The sequence below is a fragment of the Rousettus aegyptiacus genome, unplaced genomic scaffold (genome assembly GCF_014176215.1).
Source record: "Rousettus aegyptiacus isolate mRouAeg1 unplaced genomic scaffold, mRouAeg1.p scaffold_m13_p_2, whole genome shotgun sequence".
Classification (NCBI taxonomy): Eukaryota; Metazoa; Chordata; class Mammalia; order Chiroptera; family Pteropodidae; genus Rousettus; species Rousettus aegyptiacus.
In genome coordinates, this window is record NW_023416295.1 from 23,918,305 (window position 1) to 23,937,078 (window position 18,774).

General features: G+C 35.3%; 1 protein-coding gene across 2 annotated transcripts in view; it reads right to left on the reverse strand.

The window, feature by feature from the left end:
• PARD3B (par-3 family cell polarity regulator beta) overlaps nucleotides 1-18,774 on the reverse strand; it is an 893,411-nt gene that overhangs the window by 295,177 nt on the left and 579,460 nt on the right. For both annotated transcript variants that reach the window (XM_036237191.1, XM_036237192.1), the window contains exon 16: nucleotides 16,609-16,653. In XM_036237191.1, coding sequence (XP_036093084.1) covers nucleotides 16,609-16,653 — 45 coding nt within the window. The remainder of the gene's footprint in view (nucleotides 1-16,608; nucleotides 16,654-18,774) is intronic.

The following is an 18,774-nucleotide window of genomic DNA, read 5'->3' on the forward strand; positions in this document are numbered from 1 at the left end:
ATCTATAAACCATTTAGAATTATTTTTTCATATCATATAAAGTATAGGTAGAGGTTATTTTTCTCTTTTCTTTTTGTATGTGGTTATCTAGTAGTTCTACATTGAAGACTTTGAAGAAGGGAAAGACATGGTCTGATTTTCATTTTAAGATGGTCACTCTGTCTATTTCAATGATAATGTGAGACTGCTTAGCAAGGAAAAAAAAGCTTCTAGGACACAGTGCCTGGCAGCACTTACTACTATCCAGAGCTTTTTAGACCTCCTTTCCTTCTTTTACTCCTTGCTTTTACATATTCCCACCTCACCATTCCTTGTTCACCTTGATTATTCTTTCTTGGATTAAAAGAAGGAGCCAATAATGAGGAATAATATGAAGATGGAAGAGAAAGAGCTATTCACTGATTGAAGAAGGCCTTAGAAGAAATAGTTGGGGATGGATTCAGACTACAAGCGACAGATTAGTTTAGGAAAAGGAGGGATATATCTTCTCCTCTAATATTCATCTGTTTTCCTTCATCTGTTCTTACTTTTGATATTTCTCCATGTCCACAAAGCATTACCTTCTCGGCAGCTAGACAGTAGCCTTGGGACTCGACCTAGCCCTGTGCTGTCCTTTGGTAGCATTCTATACCGAGTTTCCAGAATCTTAAATTTTACAATTTTAAAAGAAGCCCTGATAGCTGACAGTCTCCAAATGAATTAATCACGATAAGTATATACATATAGAACTAAATATTTTAAGGGAAATTATATGTTGGCACTTGAGAAATCAATACAATGTAAAGCAATAAAATGGACCACTTCAAAATGTCCCTCCTTGGAGTGTTATTGTAGTCAATTCAAATGACAGCTGAGTTCTTTAACAACAGAGGTCAGGATTTTTCATATTGTGCATTCCTGTTATGTAGTACTAGTATAGCTTCTATGACAGCAATGCACTGGATGCATGTTAACTCTCTGAAGACAATTTATAAGAAAACGGTTTTGCCCATACCCTTTTAACACTCAAGTAACAATTTCATGACCAGATGAAAAGGAGTTTCCTCTCTCTTATACTTTAAAAACATTGCAGAAACAATTTTTAATCTGCCCTCTCTGCCATAGCCATATGCTCTGAAATACAAGCTAGAGGGGCAGATGTATAATCTGGGAAATGATCCAAATTCATGACCTCTTTGAGGCCAAGGGTATTGTGTGTGCAATGCCAGCCCTGGCTGCCATGCCCGGAATTTCTAATTCATAGAAACAAAGGATGAAAATGGACAAAGAAAAAGAAGAAAGAAGAAAGGGGGAAAAAAAGAAAAAAAAAAAGAAAACGAGCAAAGAAGAAAAATAAAAGTTTACTAATTTCTTCAGCCACAATAGGCAACTAGCAAATTATCTGTTTTATTAAAGCTAATCGAACTAGTAAAATTTTCATCCTGGAGAACTAATGGGGTTTTCTTAACTCTTATAGCCTTTAACAGCAAAGATAGTTCTTCAGTAATAGGACAGTGAGCTGAAACTTTATTCAAATTCTCAGGTCATACCTTTGGCCAATCTCATTACCTACTCTATGGTAACATGAGTCTTATATAACTGGTAAGTTACATAAAAATTCTATAAAGCATCAGATTTTCTGGTCTTCAGAAAGATAAAAACTAGAGTAGTTGGTGCAAAAAAGAGAACATATGGGAGGAAGCTTTTGTGAGGATGAACAGGACTGGTTTTGATTTGTTTCAGTACCTAAGGACCTATCAAAGAGTCTTCTCACGCACTTATCCTTCGGGTGTGGTCATGACTCGGAATTCGGTCTGAAGGGCATTCCACAGGTTCAGAAAGAATTCTAATTAGTGTCTGGTCCAAGGCTCACATAGGCAGTGATGACAAATAGCCAGATATGTCTCTTCTTTCCCCCTTTATGAGAGAGCACATTATAATCTGATAAAAGCTCCGTTGTGAACCCTATTTTATTTCTTCCTATAATAATGAATCATTATAAGAATCTCTAGACAGAGTAATAAACCAAAGCTTGTAACTACAAATATAACCCGAACTTTTTTATTATGTGGTTTTTTACTAAAGGGAATTTTCCATTTCATGCTTTCTCAGCATATTCTGGACATCATCCTCCACTTTGTTCCTAAGTCATGTGGCTTTCCATATAATTATAAGGAATATTTTAAATTAGTTTGCTTTATCAAAAGTAATCCAGACCCAGGAATATAAAATGTGGCTTAATGTGTGCTCTAATCTGCATTGGGCCCAATGGTTTATTTGAATTTAGCCATTTACAAAGGATAACTATTCATTCATTCATTCATTCATTCACCCACAAACAATTATTGGACCATAAACTCTGCTTCCAGTAACGTACTCATTTTCAAAATCCTGATGGTAAAAAAAAAAAAAAAAATTGCTTAGCTCAAAGGAAATTAAGGGAAATCCTTAAGTAAAGCCTTTTGAAAAAAAACAAACAAACAAACAAATAAAAAACCAAGAGGGACTGATTCTAAGTAACAGAACTTGTAGGCTGAGATGCCCTTCACATAACTGCTGATACCAGGAACTTGGTGTTGGGTGATCATGGTATCTTGAAGGATCTGGGAGACAAACTCGAAAATTGGTGTTATAGCAGTGACCCTCAAAAAGACCCACAACCTTAGTTGGAGGGTGGGCTCAAAAACCTCATCCCCTGAATACACTTGCTTTGGCAAAGGGAGTCCAAGAAAATCTGTCTACTCTGGCTCTAGATAAAGAAAACAACAACATTTTTTTTTTTAAATCACTATTTCATTTTAAGAATTTTCAACCACAGTTCTGTCTTCTCAGAGGTATTAAATCAAATTTATTTTCTCTCAATTAATTAAGCTGTCAGCCAAGAAATTATATGAAAGTGATCCTAGATGAGCAGTACTCTGCTAGTATCCTAAAAGAAGCAAAGCTAAATCTTCTCTGGAGAAAAGCATATGCAAATCAGGCTTTCCAAGATCCTCACACATTAAACCCAACCTAATATGACATCTCAAATATAAAGTAGCAAATTCATAAAAAATGTCACCATGAATGAGAGTCAGCAGAAACATGAAAAAGATTTAGACACCAAATTGGCATTAGAAAATAGGTCTGGAGAAATTAGAATGGAGCACAGAATCAGGGAAACATAAAAATATGAAAAAATGTTTAAGAGACATGGCTGAAGAGTAAGGTCTAATATACATCTAGTACAAGTTTCACAAGGAGAAGACAGAATGGAGAAGAGGCATGTTAACAGATGTAATTCGCCAGAAGTGGTGGAAAATATTTTTATACAGTTATGGGAGGCCTATCATATGCAAGAATGATATATAAAGAAATCTACACCAAGATTAGGACTCTAGTGAAAGTGAACATCAAAGACAAAGAGAATGTAAAAGTATCCAGAGAAAAAAGACTCATCATCAGGTAAAGATATGTCAGGTAGACTGATGGCTGACTTTTCATAGTCAAAAGGCTGACTTTTCGCAGTTGAAAGCAGAAGCCGGTAGAATAACATCTTCAATGTCCTGTCAGCCTAATACTGTATGCTCAACAAAGTAGTTGTCAAGAACAATACATTTTCTGATAAACAACACAGACTATAAACAACGGATCATAATTAAAAGGGCATAGTTCAGAAAGAAGGACAAAGACCTCAGAAGGAAAGTCTGAGACACAAGAAAGAATGATAAGAAAAAAACTAGCAAATGAATAAGTTTGAACAAATAGCAACTACATGAAATATTAAATTTAGTATACAATTTGTAGAATCAAAAAAGGACAACAGCATAGAAATTGGAAAGGGGGTAAGGAGAGCTAACATGTTCTAAGTTCCCTGTATTATTTAAGAAAAACATTAAGTATGGACCAATTTTAGATTAAGTATGTATGATAAAAATGGAGTGTATAATTTTTAAATCAACATAAGAGAAAAGTGAAATTAAAAATAAAAACAACAAAAAAGCAGGAATTCAGTATAAGAGGACAAGAAAGAAAAAGAGACATTAAGAAGTAGCTCAAAAGTAAAATAATAAATATAAACCTAAATATGCCAGTAATCTCGATAAATGTAAATGTGCTAAACTACCCGTTACAGTTCAGATTTTCAGACTGAATACAAAAACAAAAGAATAAAATTGTTAGGATAAGATATACACATAAAGCATAAATACATGGAAAGTTTGAAAATAAAAATATGCAAAAAGAAATACAAGAAAAAGACTTAGGAAATACTGAACAAAGGGTGTCTGTTCTGTGCCAGACACTGCTCTTAAACCCGGGTACAAGGCCTCTGCCCTCCAGAGCTGTCACATTCTGTATGAGGAAGAGACAGTATGTTAAACACAAACACATGCTACAGGCTGTGATTAGCACTATCAGGAAATAAATAGAGTAAGTGACAGAAACTGACTGATTTTGTCTACTTTAGATGGAGTGGTCAGGGAAGGTCTCTGAAGAAAGAACTTTTGACCTGAGAACAGAATCAGAGGGAATCAGCCACGTGAAGTTGGGGAGAGCCTTCTGAACAGAGGAAAATGCACAAGCAAAAGGCCTGAAGAGAGAACAAGTTGGCTTCTTCAAGAGAAAGGAAGCGAACGACATGGGCCGAGTGTGTCCTAAAGGAGGAGGAAGCAGTGGCAGGGACAATGTCAGCGAGGCAGGCAAGCTAGACGAGGCTGGGCCTTGGGGATCATGGTAAACAAATCTGGATTATTTTCTATGAAGGATGAGAAGCCATCAGAGGAGTTCAGGGATTTGAGGGACTTGATTTGACTCATGCTTCCCAAAGATCTGTTTGGCTCCTGTGAAGAGTATGGAACCGCAGAGTATAGAAGAGGATGGGTCATTTAGGAGGCTACTGAAGGCATGAGCTGGCGGTGACCAGGTGAAGGGTGGAAATCAAAGCTTTGGGATGTATTCCTTACCAATATTCTTCAAAACCTTACTTTTACGTACAATTTTATTTAAAAAACATGTAGCTCTACAAAAATGGAAAAACTAGTATTTTATGAAGACATTAATGCAGATACATTGTTATAATTTTTTAAAATGGAGTGTTTGCTCATATATACTTAAAATAGTTCATGAACCAAACAACAGTAGCTTTTTCTCTGAGGCCTGACAGTGTAGCAAGTAAAAAGCCTCCATCACCAGCTCGATACCAATGTTTCTATATACCTCTAAGAATCCCTGATGGCATATCATATTTTACAAAACTATCTGCTTTTTTCCCCTCCTTTTTTTTTTCTTTCTTTTTTGCAGTGATAGTTTGCCTGTTTTAAAAAGGCATGCATATTTTTTTTTTTTTAGCTGATAGGTTAATAAAAGGGTCTTTGTTCAAAAGATAACTTTGAGCAGCTTTGTTCTGTTTTGATGGGGTGGAATTTGTAAGTTGTTTTGTGTGGGTGTGTAGTTTCTAATTATCAATAGAATGAGAATGAATTTACATTTTAGCAAGAAGTAATCTAAGTTGCTTTAAGCTTTATTTTTTATTTTTTATTATTCATCATTAGTTCTATTATAATTCTGCTTTTGTTGGACACAGTTGGGCATCAAGAACCTTTTGATACATAGCATGCTATGGGTGCCTTACTGAATAAATTATAAAGACTAAGTTCTTGAATCTAGGGTACTACAAATTGACCGGGGTTTTAAAAATTTCCTAAACATGTTTTTCATTGGCACTTTTTCCAGCAATCCATAAGTGAAGTATCTCATGGTTAATCCCCTCTCTAATCCCTTCTCCCTGAAATACTTTTGGGCCCCAAATAGGTTTCCAGTATGACTCAGGAATTCACGCTCTCATCTCTTTCTCAGAAACTATCTCTTTTCCTTTGGTTCTTCTATACACATTCTGTGCTGGTCTCTATGCTAAACCCTCCCATTTGAACACCATTTCTATTATTAGATTCAGAATGTGAAGCTTTACAATATTTAAAAGTGTTTTCACTTATCAAAATCTATACATTTTCATTACCTAATAGGTGTGTGTGTGTGTATATATATATATATATATATATATATATATATATATATATAATCTCAATGTAAAAATTCGAATATTATAGATAAAGCAGATGTTCCCCTTGACCTCCAACTGCAATCTTCTTCTCTGGAAAGGTAACCACTGTTACTTTGTCTATGTATCTGCATTTATACATAATCACATGCTATTTTCACTGCATCCCAAATGCTGCTAACTAAGCTGTGATCACCTTAGGGGCAGAGTCTATATTCTATATCATTTTATATTTATAGTACTTGGAAAAGTGTCTGACACATGGTAGGCGTTTAATAAAAGTTATCATTGGTTCCTCTCATGCAGATAACAAAATTACCCTGTTTGCAGAAAGATGGGCCTTGGGATTTATTAAAGTAGAAGGAAGCCATGACTACTGATCAAAGGAGATTAAAAAACAGCTTGAGGGGGATCTTGGGAGCTGACTGGCTCTAAAGCAGAGGTGTGGGTTTGGGCAAGAAAGGGTGAGAGAAGTTAAAAGGTATGAAAACAAAGCCTAGAGATACCCGTAATTAAACAAGGCTAGATACAGAAGAAACCCTTGCCTGAGGGAGCTGGGGAAGGCTTCTCAGGGAGATAGGCCTTCGAAGAGTTAAGCTGGAGCTCTGAGCGTGAAAGAGCAAGAGATCTGGTCCAAAGCAAGGGGCAAGTAGCTTTGTGAGTTGGGAAAGTGGGATGAAGCTGATGCGGTGGGTGGAGAGTGACTGTGGCAAGAGGCAGGGCTGGAAGGGCTGGTGGCAAGGTGATGGAGGGCATGGTACGACTCGTTAAAGATACTGACATTTATCCCTGTGGATGGAGCCTAAACATAGGAATAAGCGAGTTCTTTAAAGTAGGCAACACCCTTCTTGAAATACATGTGTCTTTTAATACTTTCATGCTACTCAATTCCATCGAACACTATTCATTTATGAAGCTCATGTGCATATACACATATACACATAATATCTAACATAACGTAATACAGAAATTATCAAAGCAAATGTATTCTAAAATATTTTTCACCGTGAGTTGGTGATGTTATACCCTTATCAGATATTAAAAACAAAATTTAGGCTTTAGCACATTTTGTATTATTCAACACAGATTGAAAATCTGTTACGTGAGAGTTCATCTTCAAATTTCCCAGGTTGGATTTTAGACTTGTCCGGCCAATGTTTTGCGTTGGCTAATTTTTAGCTGAGAAAACTTCATTGCTGTAATGGCTAAATAGCCATTCAGTTAATGCTGGCAACTAGATATTCTACACAAGTTTAAAATAAAAGGTGTTAAAAGCAGATAGTGTATAACCTCTCTGGGTCACTGGTGTCAGAGTATCTCTATTTTTTTCTCCACAACCAATTTACACATAAGATATCTTTCTTAAAGAGTGATTTTAAATTCTAGGTCTAAATGTAAACTTTTCTAAAATAACTAGATAGGAACTAAAACACGTTCTAGCTCTTTCGAGTCTATTCTTGATAAGGGCTGCAATTTAAAGCTAGTAGGTTAGGGTCCAGTTATTTTATTGAAACATTCTCATTATAAAAAGTTTACCGAAGACATCCTAAAGCTAAATATAAAAGAAAGAGGACAGAACTGATGTTCATACTGCAGGTTAAGATTTAGAGTTGCTATATTTTCGAGGGTATGATTTGCTTTTACCGATGGTACGTCCAAATCCATACAATAATATTCTGACTGATGATGGCATTTTAGTCTCATTTTTCAGTCACTCGCTGTCTTCTGTGGCTCCTACTATTGATCCTCTACAGCTGCAGAGCTAATTCAAAGTTGGGTACAGATACCCCCGCCTACAGTAAAATTTTGATGTCAAACATTCATTTTGTATCATCAACCATCATGAAATCATTTAATAACATTTTTTTTTTTCCACCAGAGATGTTCACTCTGGCATTTAGAAACACTATTAAAATTGTCAGTTCCAAACCACTGTTTTCCAAATGTACAAGACACATATTCCCTACGGATGGTGAAGTCTGAGAGTTGGCTACATTTGAAGAATTTGACATTTATAGAAATATGTTCTCTTTATAAAATTACTTTTCACTTATACAAACAATTCAAAAAGTTTTAGAAACTATAAATTTTCTAAGTTAATGCACACTTAAGCACAGTAATTTTTTACCTCAAAGATAAACTGTCAAATTCTGACTAATGACAGAGTGAGGATAATGAAAAAAAAACTTTGTTACTGAGAATTTTGTAATGTAAATATCAATATAGAAGGGCAGAGGGGAAAAATATGTAGCAAAATATATCATATCAACAAATGTCCACTGGAACACAGAATTAAATAATTTATCCCATACATTTATATTTAGGGGAAAAGATAGAACACTACCCTGAAAGTAAATAGTTTAATTAATTAATAGCAACTATAAATAAATACAGTTTGTTACAAACTGTATAAACTTTGAACAAAATATGAACTTTTGGTTTCTAGAAGCTTATTCAATTCTGAAGGGTTTTTATGGGAGAAGTTTAAAGAAAAAATGACTAGGGCTGTGCAAAATTACTCTGTCACATACAACTGGGTTTGGGGAAACTTCGAGGTTTTAATAATAATTTAGACTATTAAATCAGGCAAACCTAGCAGTAATGATGTTTGAGTTCACGAAGCAAGAGACTGCTGAACCAGAAGTCAACAGACCTGAGCCTTAGTTGAGCCTTAGTGGGGGGTGACTTCCCCTCTCTAGACCTCAATCTACTCTGTAAAATAAGTTCATTGTACTAGAGATACATAATGTTCTATTTAGGTCTAACATTCTATAATTCCTTCATCATAATCATAAACAGAAAAATGAAAATATAACTGCAAGAGATAAAAATAAATTTAGCTCAGGAAAAACTGCAGCTCATCTGTAACCCAGCCGTAGTGTGTACATATGTATTTTTTTTTATAGTTTCCCATTCAATTTTGCTTCAATGATTTGAACATAACCCCACATGAGTTACTATTATCTACAGTGTTTCTTATTTTCCTGGCCAACCCTATAATTCCATTATGTACAACTTCACATCATCAAGAAAACCAAGACCATTAATGTCCTTAATTTCTTACTCCGTCTAGCTACAAATCTATGTACGCCACACGCATCCCTGCAATCTTGGCCCGTGCTCTTCAAGGCCAACTGCTATAAAACTACACTCTTAATCCTATCCCTCTAACAATTTCCTCTTTCCTATTTCTTCATTCTCTCCCAAATGTCTCTCTCCTCTAGGTCTACAAATGGTCAGTGTTTCTCATTAATGACAAAACATAGAACAATGAAAACATTTCTCTAGATACATCTTTCTTCTTTCCCTTAATATTAAGCTTTTGGAAAAATCTTGTTTCTACCTCCCATTCCTCCTCAAGCTACTCTATTTTGTTCCCTTCTCTTGTCAACTGAAATTCACTCCCAGTGAAATGATTACTAATGGCAAGCTCTCAATTTCCAAACCTAGTGAAAATTAGGTATCTTCTCAAACCTTCTGTAAGCCTGGAACCATTTTCTCCTGAAACTTTTCATCTCTTCATCCTTCAGAGACAGGAGCTCTTTACAAGAAATAATCATCCAGGTCACCATTGCATCTACACTGGACCAAGCCTTTTCTTTATTCACCAAAGAGTAAAGATTAATTCTCTTGGTAACTGTGGGTCAATCTACACAAAGCAGCTCCATCACTCCCAGCATCCTCAGAGTTCTTAAGATGTGAGATGCCTGGTCATCCATTCCTTCCTATGCTGTTGCCTTACACCACTCTGTTCATCTCCCTGTGTGACTCATAGTCTCACTTTCTCTCCATCCTAGACTCTTCTACCTGGCCTTCTTGAGTCTCTACTATTCTTTCATGGGTTACAAAATGCTGTTCACTTTCAACCTCTTCTCTGAAAATTCCCTTGCCTTTTAGCTTTAATTGACATTCTAGCTCTCCATTAAGATGTCTGCTTCTCCTGTGGCCCTCTCATTTGAAACTGTTCCTTCTCACCCATATCATGCAGCTCAGAGTTGGGAAGGGGCTCAACCTTCTCCTTATTTCTCCTTTCCACTTTCAAGTACACTGCTCCACTACCCTCCTATAAAATTCCTACTCTTTCATAGCTCATGTCATCTCTTATACTTCCTTCTACTCCTGCTTAACATTCCCTATACTACCTCGGTCTTCCTGTCACTTAATACATGAAGGCTCTGACAAGTAGCTTAGGTATTTCCTTTCTATCTACTCTATTTCCATCTTATCACCCTTGTTATCAATAGTACTTGCCTCAGGAAACCACTAGTCCAAAAAGGATAAGAGGCATGTGCAGAAAACCTGGACCTAAATTGTAAGTTGGAGCTAAGCTCAAACACTTATGAGATCGGCAAATCCCAGCTTACATGAAGACACATAATCAAGAAATAAATGTTTACTGTTAGTTTTATTATACAGTAAGGTTGTAGCAATATCTGACTGAGACACAGAGAATCAAATTGGATTCTCTTCCTCATTCACACACTAGGTTTAATTTTTTAAAAAGCATTATTTTCTAAATATTTCTTACTTTTCTTTCCATTCCCATAGCTAATCCATTAAATTTATGCCTACATTATCTCTTTTCTGGACTGCTGAAATGGTCTCTTAACTATTCTCCTTGCTTTTCTATTTGTTTGTTTGTTTGTTTGTTTGTTTTGTCCTTGCAAGTCTCCACAACCACCAGAGTGATATTACTAGACCATAAAACTGACCACTCCCCTCCTTTAATCAGTTTAGATTTTCTGAGCCCGTAGCATAAAATTCCTATTCTTCCATTTGGTAAGAGTTGCCCATCATCTAACCTCTGCCTACTTGCTCAATCTGGTATCTTGTCATTCTCCCCATTGCTTTCCTGATGCAATGAATTACTAATATTTTCTTGAACATACCATGATGTTTCATGTTTTCACATAACTTTCCATATGTCTGAAATGTGTTAGCTCATTGACTTTTTCTATTTCTTAAACTTTTATTTATCTTTCAGGTCCTGCTATGGAATCACTTCCTTTCTGAACCCCAAGCAGAATCAAGCAATATTCCTTCTGTGAGATTTCTGCACTGCATTTTTTAACATGAAGATATTAAATATTTAGATAGGCATTTATATGTCTTTTTGCTCTACCACATTATAAACATTTTTTTTTTTTCTAAAGCAGAGATCATGTCTTATGTTATTTTGTATCTCTAGCACTTAATACAATACCTGTTAAAGAGTGGGCATTTAATAAACATGTGAGGAACTGAAATAATTAATTTTGAAATTTGTAAAAAAAAAATGTAGTCTCTGTTTACATGTAATTGAGAGATGCACACAGCTATACCATATTTAAGTAGTGAAGAATCTTATTTCTAAAAAGATGGACACATTTTTCTAATTCAATTTTGTTCATTGAATTTTAGAGACCAGAGTATTCAGTAACCTTTTGCAACATAGAAAATACCAAGGTTGCTTCAGAATCAAGTTTATACAGGAAGACTCCTAGATATATTGCTAATTTTTTATGATAACTTCCTGAATCCCATAGAAATGTAAACCAAAGCTGGAACATATATGAAATGTATACATTTCTTGTGTTTAACCCTATATTTATCCAAAATAATAACAAAAGCTTTCAAAGTACCCAGATGTTTGTCTAAATAGATAATCATGCAGCATTGCCTAATTAATTGATGAAGAAAGAAACAGAATTCAAGCTCACTTGACTTGAACTAACTCCACTAACCTACTAACTCCAAGGTTTTACTTCTTCTCAATAAAAAACAACAACAACAAAAACAATTTTTTTTAAAAAAAGCAATCCAATTAGAAGACTCAAGTATAAAAACTCACCATGGTTGGTACTCTAAAACTTAAGTGCATATTTTAATTTAGGTATTCTATAAAAGTATAGAATACTAAGATTCAACAAAATTTATGAAATGTCATTTAATAACTCACTGCTCTTATATTAAAGTGACTATCCAATTGCCTTATGTTTCCAAGCTCGATTCTTTTGGAATGATACCGATTTCTTCTGCCACATTTGAACATCCTAGATTTGAAGTGTACAGACAATGCATTTAGAACAGAACGTAAGGTCTGCCAAGTTAGCAACCTGCATATTACACTCTCAGTTTTGCCATAAGGATACACATCACATGCGCATTTACTATAATTTATACATAACGCATGCACATCACGTGCATATTTTTTCTCTCATGCATTGCTTAACTTGGCCCACACCACACATTCATATACATATACACATGCATGCATGCATTCAGGGACACAAAGGCATGAATAATCAGATGTCCCTCTTCTGTTCACTGAATTACAGTAGTATGCTACAGAAACTATACTTATTATGTTCCTTGTTAGGCTGGCTAAGATAAATAAGAATTTATGGGATATCAGGATGTGTGTATCTTCTGGCTAGAACTTTGTCATACTCCCATATTCTTCTCAATTCTCAGTACATGATGGTGGGAAAAAAATGCCCCAAAGCATGGGCTCTACCATACAGTATCTGGGTTCGTACCCTAACCCCACTAGATACCAGCTGAGAGACTGAGTTTTTAAATGTCCTAACATTCAGCTTCTCTATCAGTAAATGTATTACGACATCAACACACTTAGAGGCTGCAGGAGATATCCCCCTAGATTAGCAATGAGTACTTGCTCATTAATTGATAAGCTTGTCTCAGAAAAGGTCTGGACTTACTGCCAACTGTTACTTTTACGGACTTTCCTATTTTACAGCTCTATAGACAGGTGTTTGAGAATATAAGAAATTAAAATAGAAATAGAAAAGCTTTTTAGTCCATTTTGCTAATTAATACATCAGAGCTCATAAAGAAGAACTCATCGGCTTTCTTCAGTACTGCATCATCGTAAAGAGCTGGGTCAGCAAAGATCTCTGCAGACAGTCAATATATATTAAAACAGCTCCAAGCAGTAAATCAAAACAAAAAAAAATGAAGACACAGTAAAAAAGTAAAATTTATAAGTTCTTTCTGTCTGGATGCTGAGGAGCATGAAACTATTGGTTTAGGTGTCAATTCAGTATGAAGGAAAGAAGGAAGGAAGGAAGGAAGGAAGGAAGGAAGGAAGGAAGGAAGGAAGGAAGGAAGGAAGGAAGGAAGGGAGGGATTTCTTATCAGGCAATTTATAAGTCTGTATAGCTAAAATGAAGCATTTTTTAAAATAAAAGGTAAGCCAAATTTGATGTCACTTCCTCTGAATTCTAATGTTCTCTTAGAATATTTAATATAAATCTGTATTATTGGTTTTATTGTTCAAAAATATATTTTGCTGAAGTTTTTTTTTCCCACTGCATTGCTAGGATTTGAATTTTGTCAGATTTCAATTAGTGAGACAGCTAAGGAAAGAAATGAAAAACACTCTTGGTTTTTCAAGGCTCTCCAAAATTTGTGATTTTTCTTTAAGGAATCACATGAAACAAAATTGTGCTCCTAACTTCTCTGAGAAGGTCTCACCATTCCATACACATTAACACATCTCTTACGTGGAGGAGGGCCCTACATGATTATGAACAGGGGAATCATCCTGCCACGTTCCGTGCCAAGGTATGAGATGTAATGCACTGCCAGGGGAAGCCCATGAGGCAGGCTGTTAGAGGAATCTCAAGAATACTGGATTGATTCCAGAAGGGGTGAGGGAATCACCTCTTTCTAACATTTTGGGCCAAAAATGTTAGAAAGATTATCTTACCTGAGCCTTTGATTTGATCTGAGCGCTGAGAAATCAACCATTTAAAGATTAAGCCAAGGAAAGGGTGCCAAAAACAGTCACAAATTTGGGAGGTACCCAACAGATGGAACTTGGCACAGAAATGGCTCTCTATACACTAAGTAGCTGATTCAGGAGAAATTTTAACTTAGATGAATTTATTAAAATGTTGAATATCATCTTGAATAGGAGGACGGTTGATAGATTTAGGTCCACATATACATTTTAACTTCCTGATGATGTCGGATAGTATGAAAACTGTTCACATTTCTGTAAGTAAAAATAGAGGAAGATATCCTTCTTCTTAGTGAAAGATATACCCCCATCCCCCCCCCCCCCTTTTTAACCTAAATATTGTGGAGAAAAGATTTGGGGAAGGAAAGAGTAAAACAAAAAGAAGTTGAATGATTTCTTTTGACATTGGTGAGACAATTATGATAATGGAACATTATACATTACAATTCGAACTGGTAACTGGCTTAGTGGTCACAGACTATGGTAGATCGAGACTATAATGATATACTAGGTGACTTTTAAAAATGATTTTGTAACTCAAAGAAGTTGCCAGAATTAAAAGGACCCCTGATCCTCTTTCACCACCACCACTACTAAAGCCTACTGAGAAACTGCTCTATACAAATCCAGAATGCATAACAGGTGGCTTTTTATGTGAGGGATGAGTCCTTGAGAATCCTTATAATTCAAGACGAATTTCCCAAAAGAAATAAATATAAAACATGGGGAGGGTATCTTCTTTAAGTATAAATTTACCACCTTAGTAGAAAAAGTAGCATTTTTCTTTAATGCTGCTTTGTATTTTTTCAGAACTGTCTTTCTAATGTTTTACAGCGTGCTCTCGATTTAACTCTAGAGTGTATAATTTTAGGTGACTTTTAGCCCTCTTCATTGTGTTTTATCGTCTGCCACATTTGCTCTAAAGCTATCAGGTTTCTAATTGTTTTTCAGCATTTGCACTGGTTCCACAGATGGCTAATGAAAAACTCGACACTGTGATAGGATATCAAAGTACTTAAAAATATAAGGATAGTGAATATGGTGATGACTGTTCATTATAATCAAAAATCTTCTTTAAAATATCTAATGTATGTATTAAAACAGTATGGCTCGTGTGATACAAAGGCTGTTGATACTATTTCTATAAATAGCTGAAGTAAAGCTGTCATGTACAGCCTACAATTAACCTACCTGACAGCTTTAAAATTATGCCATTTTTGACCCTTTTTTTTTAAGTTTGGAAGACTATTTTTTGTCTTTTACTTAGAGTAATTCTTTATTAATATTTTTCATATCATACTATATACAAACACATATCATTCAAATTTACTTAAAATATTACAGCAATATACTAAGGTAACAATGTTCTCATTTAAAAACTTTAGGTACTGGCTAACAGTAATTCATTGGGAAATTAAATATGATTAGAATAAGATCTGAATTCTTTAAAAAAAAGTCAGAAAGTTTATCATTGGCTCCTTCTCAAAAACTGAACTGATAAACATTCTTAAAAACTACTTTGTCTTTTCACCTTGAAGCCTATCCCAATACATAAAAAGGCTTTAATCTTCGAGTACTGATGTGTAAGAGAATTAACTACAAGCAGTATCATGCATTTAAGATGAAAATAATATAGGCTATCCTTGGGGTTTCTTGGTCATGAGAACTTCCTTCTCAGACTCCTAAAAATATTTCCAATAGTAGAGAATTTAATGGACGAGGTTGATGGGAACAAGCAGCATGTGGCAATTTATCACTCCCAGAGAAATCTTTTCTTTTACAGTGATCTAACCTCTTAGGCTCTTTATTAGAGAAGCAAAAAAGAAAAAAAAAAAATCTAAGAGTTGTGAACCAGCCCTTCCCTGCTGTTATCGCTAGAGAATCTTGAGAAAGAAGAAAAGAAAAAAACTATATCATAATATTACCCTGGAACATGATGGAGGTAATGAGGCATCAAGGCCACTTACTGCTGAAAACATAATTGGCACATAAACACAGGAGATGCTTGGTGATGGGAAAGACTTCTTTGTTTCAGAAACAGAGGGATGTCAGCAAATTATGACCCTTCTTTTGTTTGGCGTGGCAATTCTAAGCGTAAAATGGATATTTTCTTCCCAAATAATGTACCCATAGAGGAAAGGGATTACTGCAGTGTTTACTAGTTTAGTAGCTTTAAGTGTTTTCAACTAATGTGAATAAATGATGAAGGAAGGTCAAAGGGATGGAAAGCAGGCTACTTGGCAATGAAGGGAAAGCTTGAATTTTAGACGTCAAGGTATCTCACTCATGATAAAGACCCAGCAGACACTTAGAGATCCTTGTGGACTTCCTGGAGAACCCCTTGGGAACTCATTCATAAGTCTAAAGAAAGATAATACAGTTATCTTGGGTACAATCCCCTTCAATCACAGGCAAAAAAATATCTATTATTCTTGAGGAGGAAGAAATTATTAAATTTAAAAAAAAATTCTGGAACTCTATGTTCAACCACTTTAATGTGAAAGTCATCATGAGAAAGAATTTCAAACTTTCCTGGGTTTTCTTTATAATTTTTTTTGTTGTTGTTCTATGTGTTCAGCTGGTGTACAGGTTTGAGATTTTTGGTTTTAAAATTATTTCTTTTGGAAACCTTTATTCTTTCCTCTCAAACATTTTGAGTCAGCATACATTATGCCTCTACACACACAGCCAAGCAATAATTCATCTTTGAAAAGTCAGAGACATCTCATGTATTAATTAGCAAGCCTTTCAGTAACTAGTGGATAGAAATAGGTTCCAACTGCTACTCAAACACAGCCAGTGATTTCCAGGAAGAAGAATATAAAGTCGATTACAAAGAATTTCTTACCCGATTTGTGTCCAGCCAATGAATGGACTTTGCTTTCATCTGGCACTGAGAAGAAATTAAAAAAGGCAAGGATCAGCCTGCTTACTTGTAAATCAGCCATTTTTTGAACAATAAATTAATATAGATTCATAATAACTTAAATCTTTTACCAGTAAATATTTGAGAAAAAACTTCCTCCAGGCTACCTGGGGCACCTGATTTTTTTTTTTTTTTTTTTTTGGCAGATATTTTAAAGACAACTGTGAAGAAATATATATTTATTACATTTCTATAAATATAATTTCATTTTCTTTTCATTTTCAATATCTTTAGTTCTTTTAACTGGGTTATTGTTTCCATGCCTGCAAAAGGAAAAACTAAACTCATGGGCCAAGAGATATATAATATATAATAAAACCCTTTGAGTATAATAGCAATATATACATTCAACATTCAAGGCTTTAACGTCTGTATCTGGGAAACATGGAGTAAAAGGGAACAGATTTATGTTCCTCCCGCTCCCCTCCAATTTTAAACAGACAAAACCTGAAACAATGGCATTTAAGAGATTAGACATCAGGAAAAAGAGGACAGGGACTCCTGAGAGATGGAAAACAAGTGAGGTGAATCCTACAATTGTTCCAGTTTATTGTCTGGAGAGTTTCCAGGCTGTGGTGCAGGGAGGGAAGTGCAGGCAGAGCCCAGCTTGAGGACATGCAGCTGGATGTCCAGGGAAGCCAAAGCAAATGGAGTCTGTAGGGCAGAGAACTGGAGAGGAGAGAGCTGCACAGAAATCTAAGTTCTGCGAAGAAGCCATTCATGTAGTTAGTTGAATTCTGATGATCACATGCACATGAGGAAACTACCCAAGACCTGGCAAAGAACTCCCTAACAGTGGGAAGGGAACAGCGTCCGAAGTTTACACGTGGCTGGGACTAGGCGCCATTCCTGACAGGCAGAGTGAAAAACTTCATAGTTCAGGGGCACTGGTTAGAGGATAAAGAAGGGCCTTGCTTCAGTAGTGGGGAAAAGATTAATTCTAGATTAACACAGCTCTGATGAAATGGATAAGTTTTTGAAAGACGCAAATTACCGAAGCTTATACAGGAAGGAATAAATAATTTGAATAGCCCTATAGTTTTGTTTTTTTTTTGTTCATTTGTTTGTTTTTTATGTATTTGTGCTTAAAACTTTCCTACAAAGAAAACTCTAGACCAGATGGCTTCACTGCTCAATTCTACCAAACATTTAAGGAAGAAATAATGCCAATTCTACAGAAAATTCAGAAGGAATACTTCCCAACTCATTCTATGAGGCTGGTGTTACCCCGATACTAATATCAGGCAAAGACATTATATAAATGATATTAACCAATACCTCTCATTAACATAGATACAAAGTTCTTAACTCTTAAGCATCTCTGCATAGACTATCACTTCAATATTCAATAACTGTTGCTCATTATTCACCTTGTGCTATGGTGCTGCAGGACTGAAGCGAGGCGATGGGAACTTTGCTAACGAGGACTTCCTCTGTTTCCTCCAACCCTCGATTGGGCCCAGAGTAACATGCCCTCCTTCCTTCCTGCCACATCCTGTCGTATTTCATTGACCCTGTTACTATACACAGATCTTTCCATTCCAACTTAGCTCTCCTTTTCTAAGCTATTTTTTTATTTTCTAGATAAAAGCACTACATGTTTCTAATTTTCTTGGTATTAATGGCCTAAAAACCTTGTTAGAGTTTTCTTTGTACTTCCAGTTGGAGATATCAGTTTGTACTTATTAGGCTTCATTTCTAGGCCAAATTCTATCCTTCTCAAGTCTAAAAAAAACCCTTATGGTGGAATCTACAATATAACTAAAAAAATATTGGAAAACAATCATAATTATAAAAAATAATAGTAGTTGCTAATACTTATTGAGTTGCTGTAATATGCAGATTCTGTCCTATGCATTTGATATTTAATTTGACACTTACTCCTCACAATGATGTGTAAAGATAGATATTATTATTATCCTTATTATTGTCCTTACTTTATAGACAAAGTGAGGTACACCTCTTGGGTGGAGGATAGGATTAAGAACTTAACCACTCTACTATTAATGAGTCATAGAAGAGTTGTTATATTTTAACATAACATAAAGTAATACTTGACAAACACCTGTATATTAGAAAACTATTATG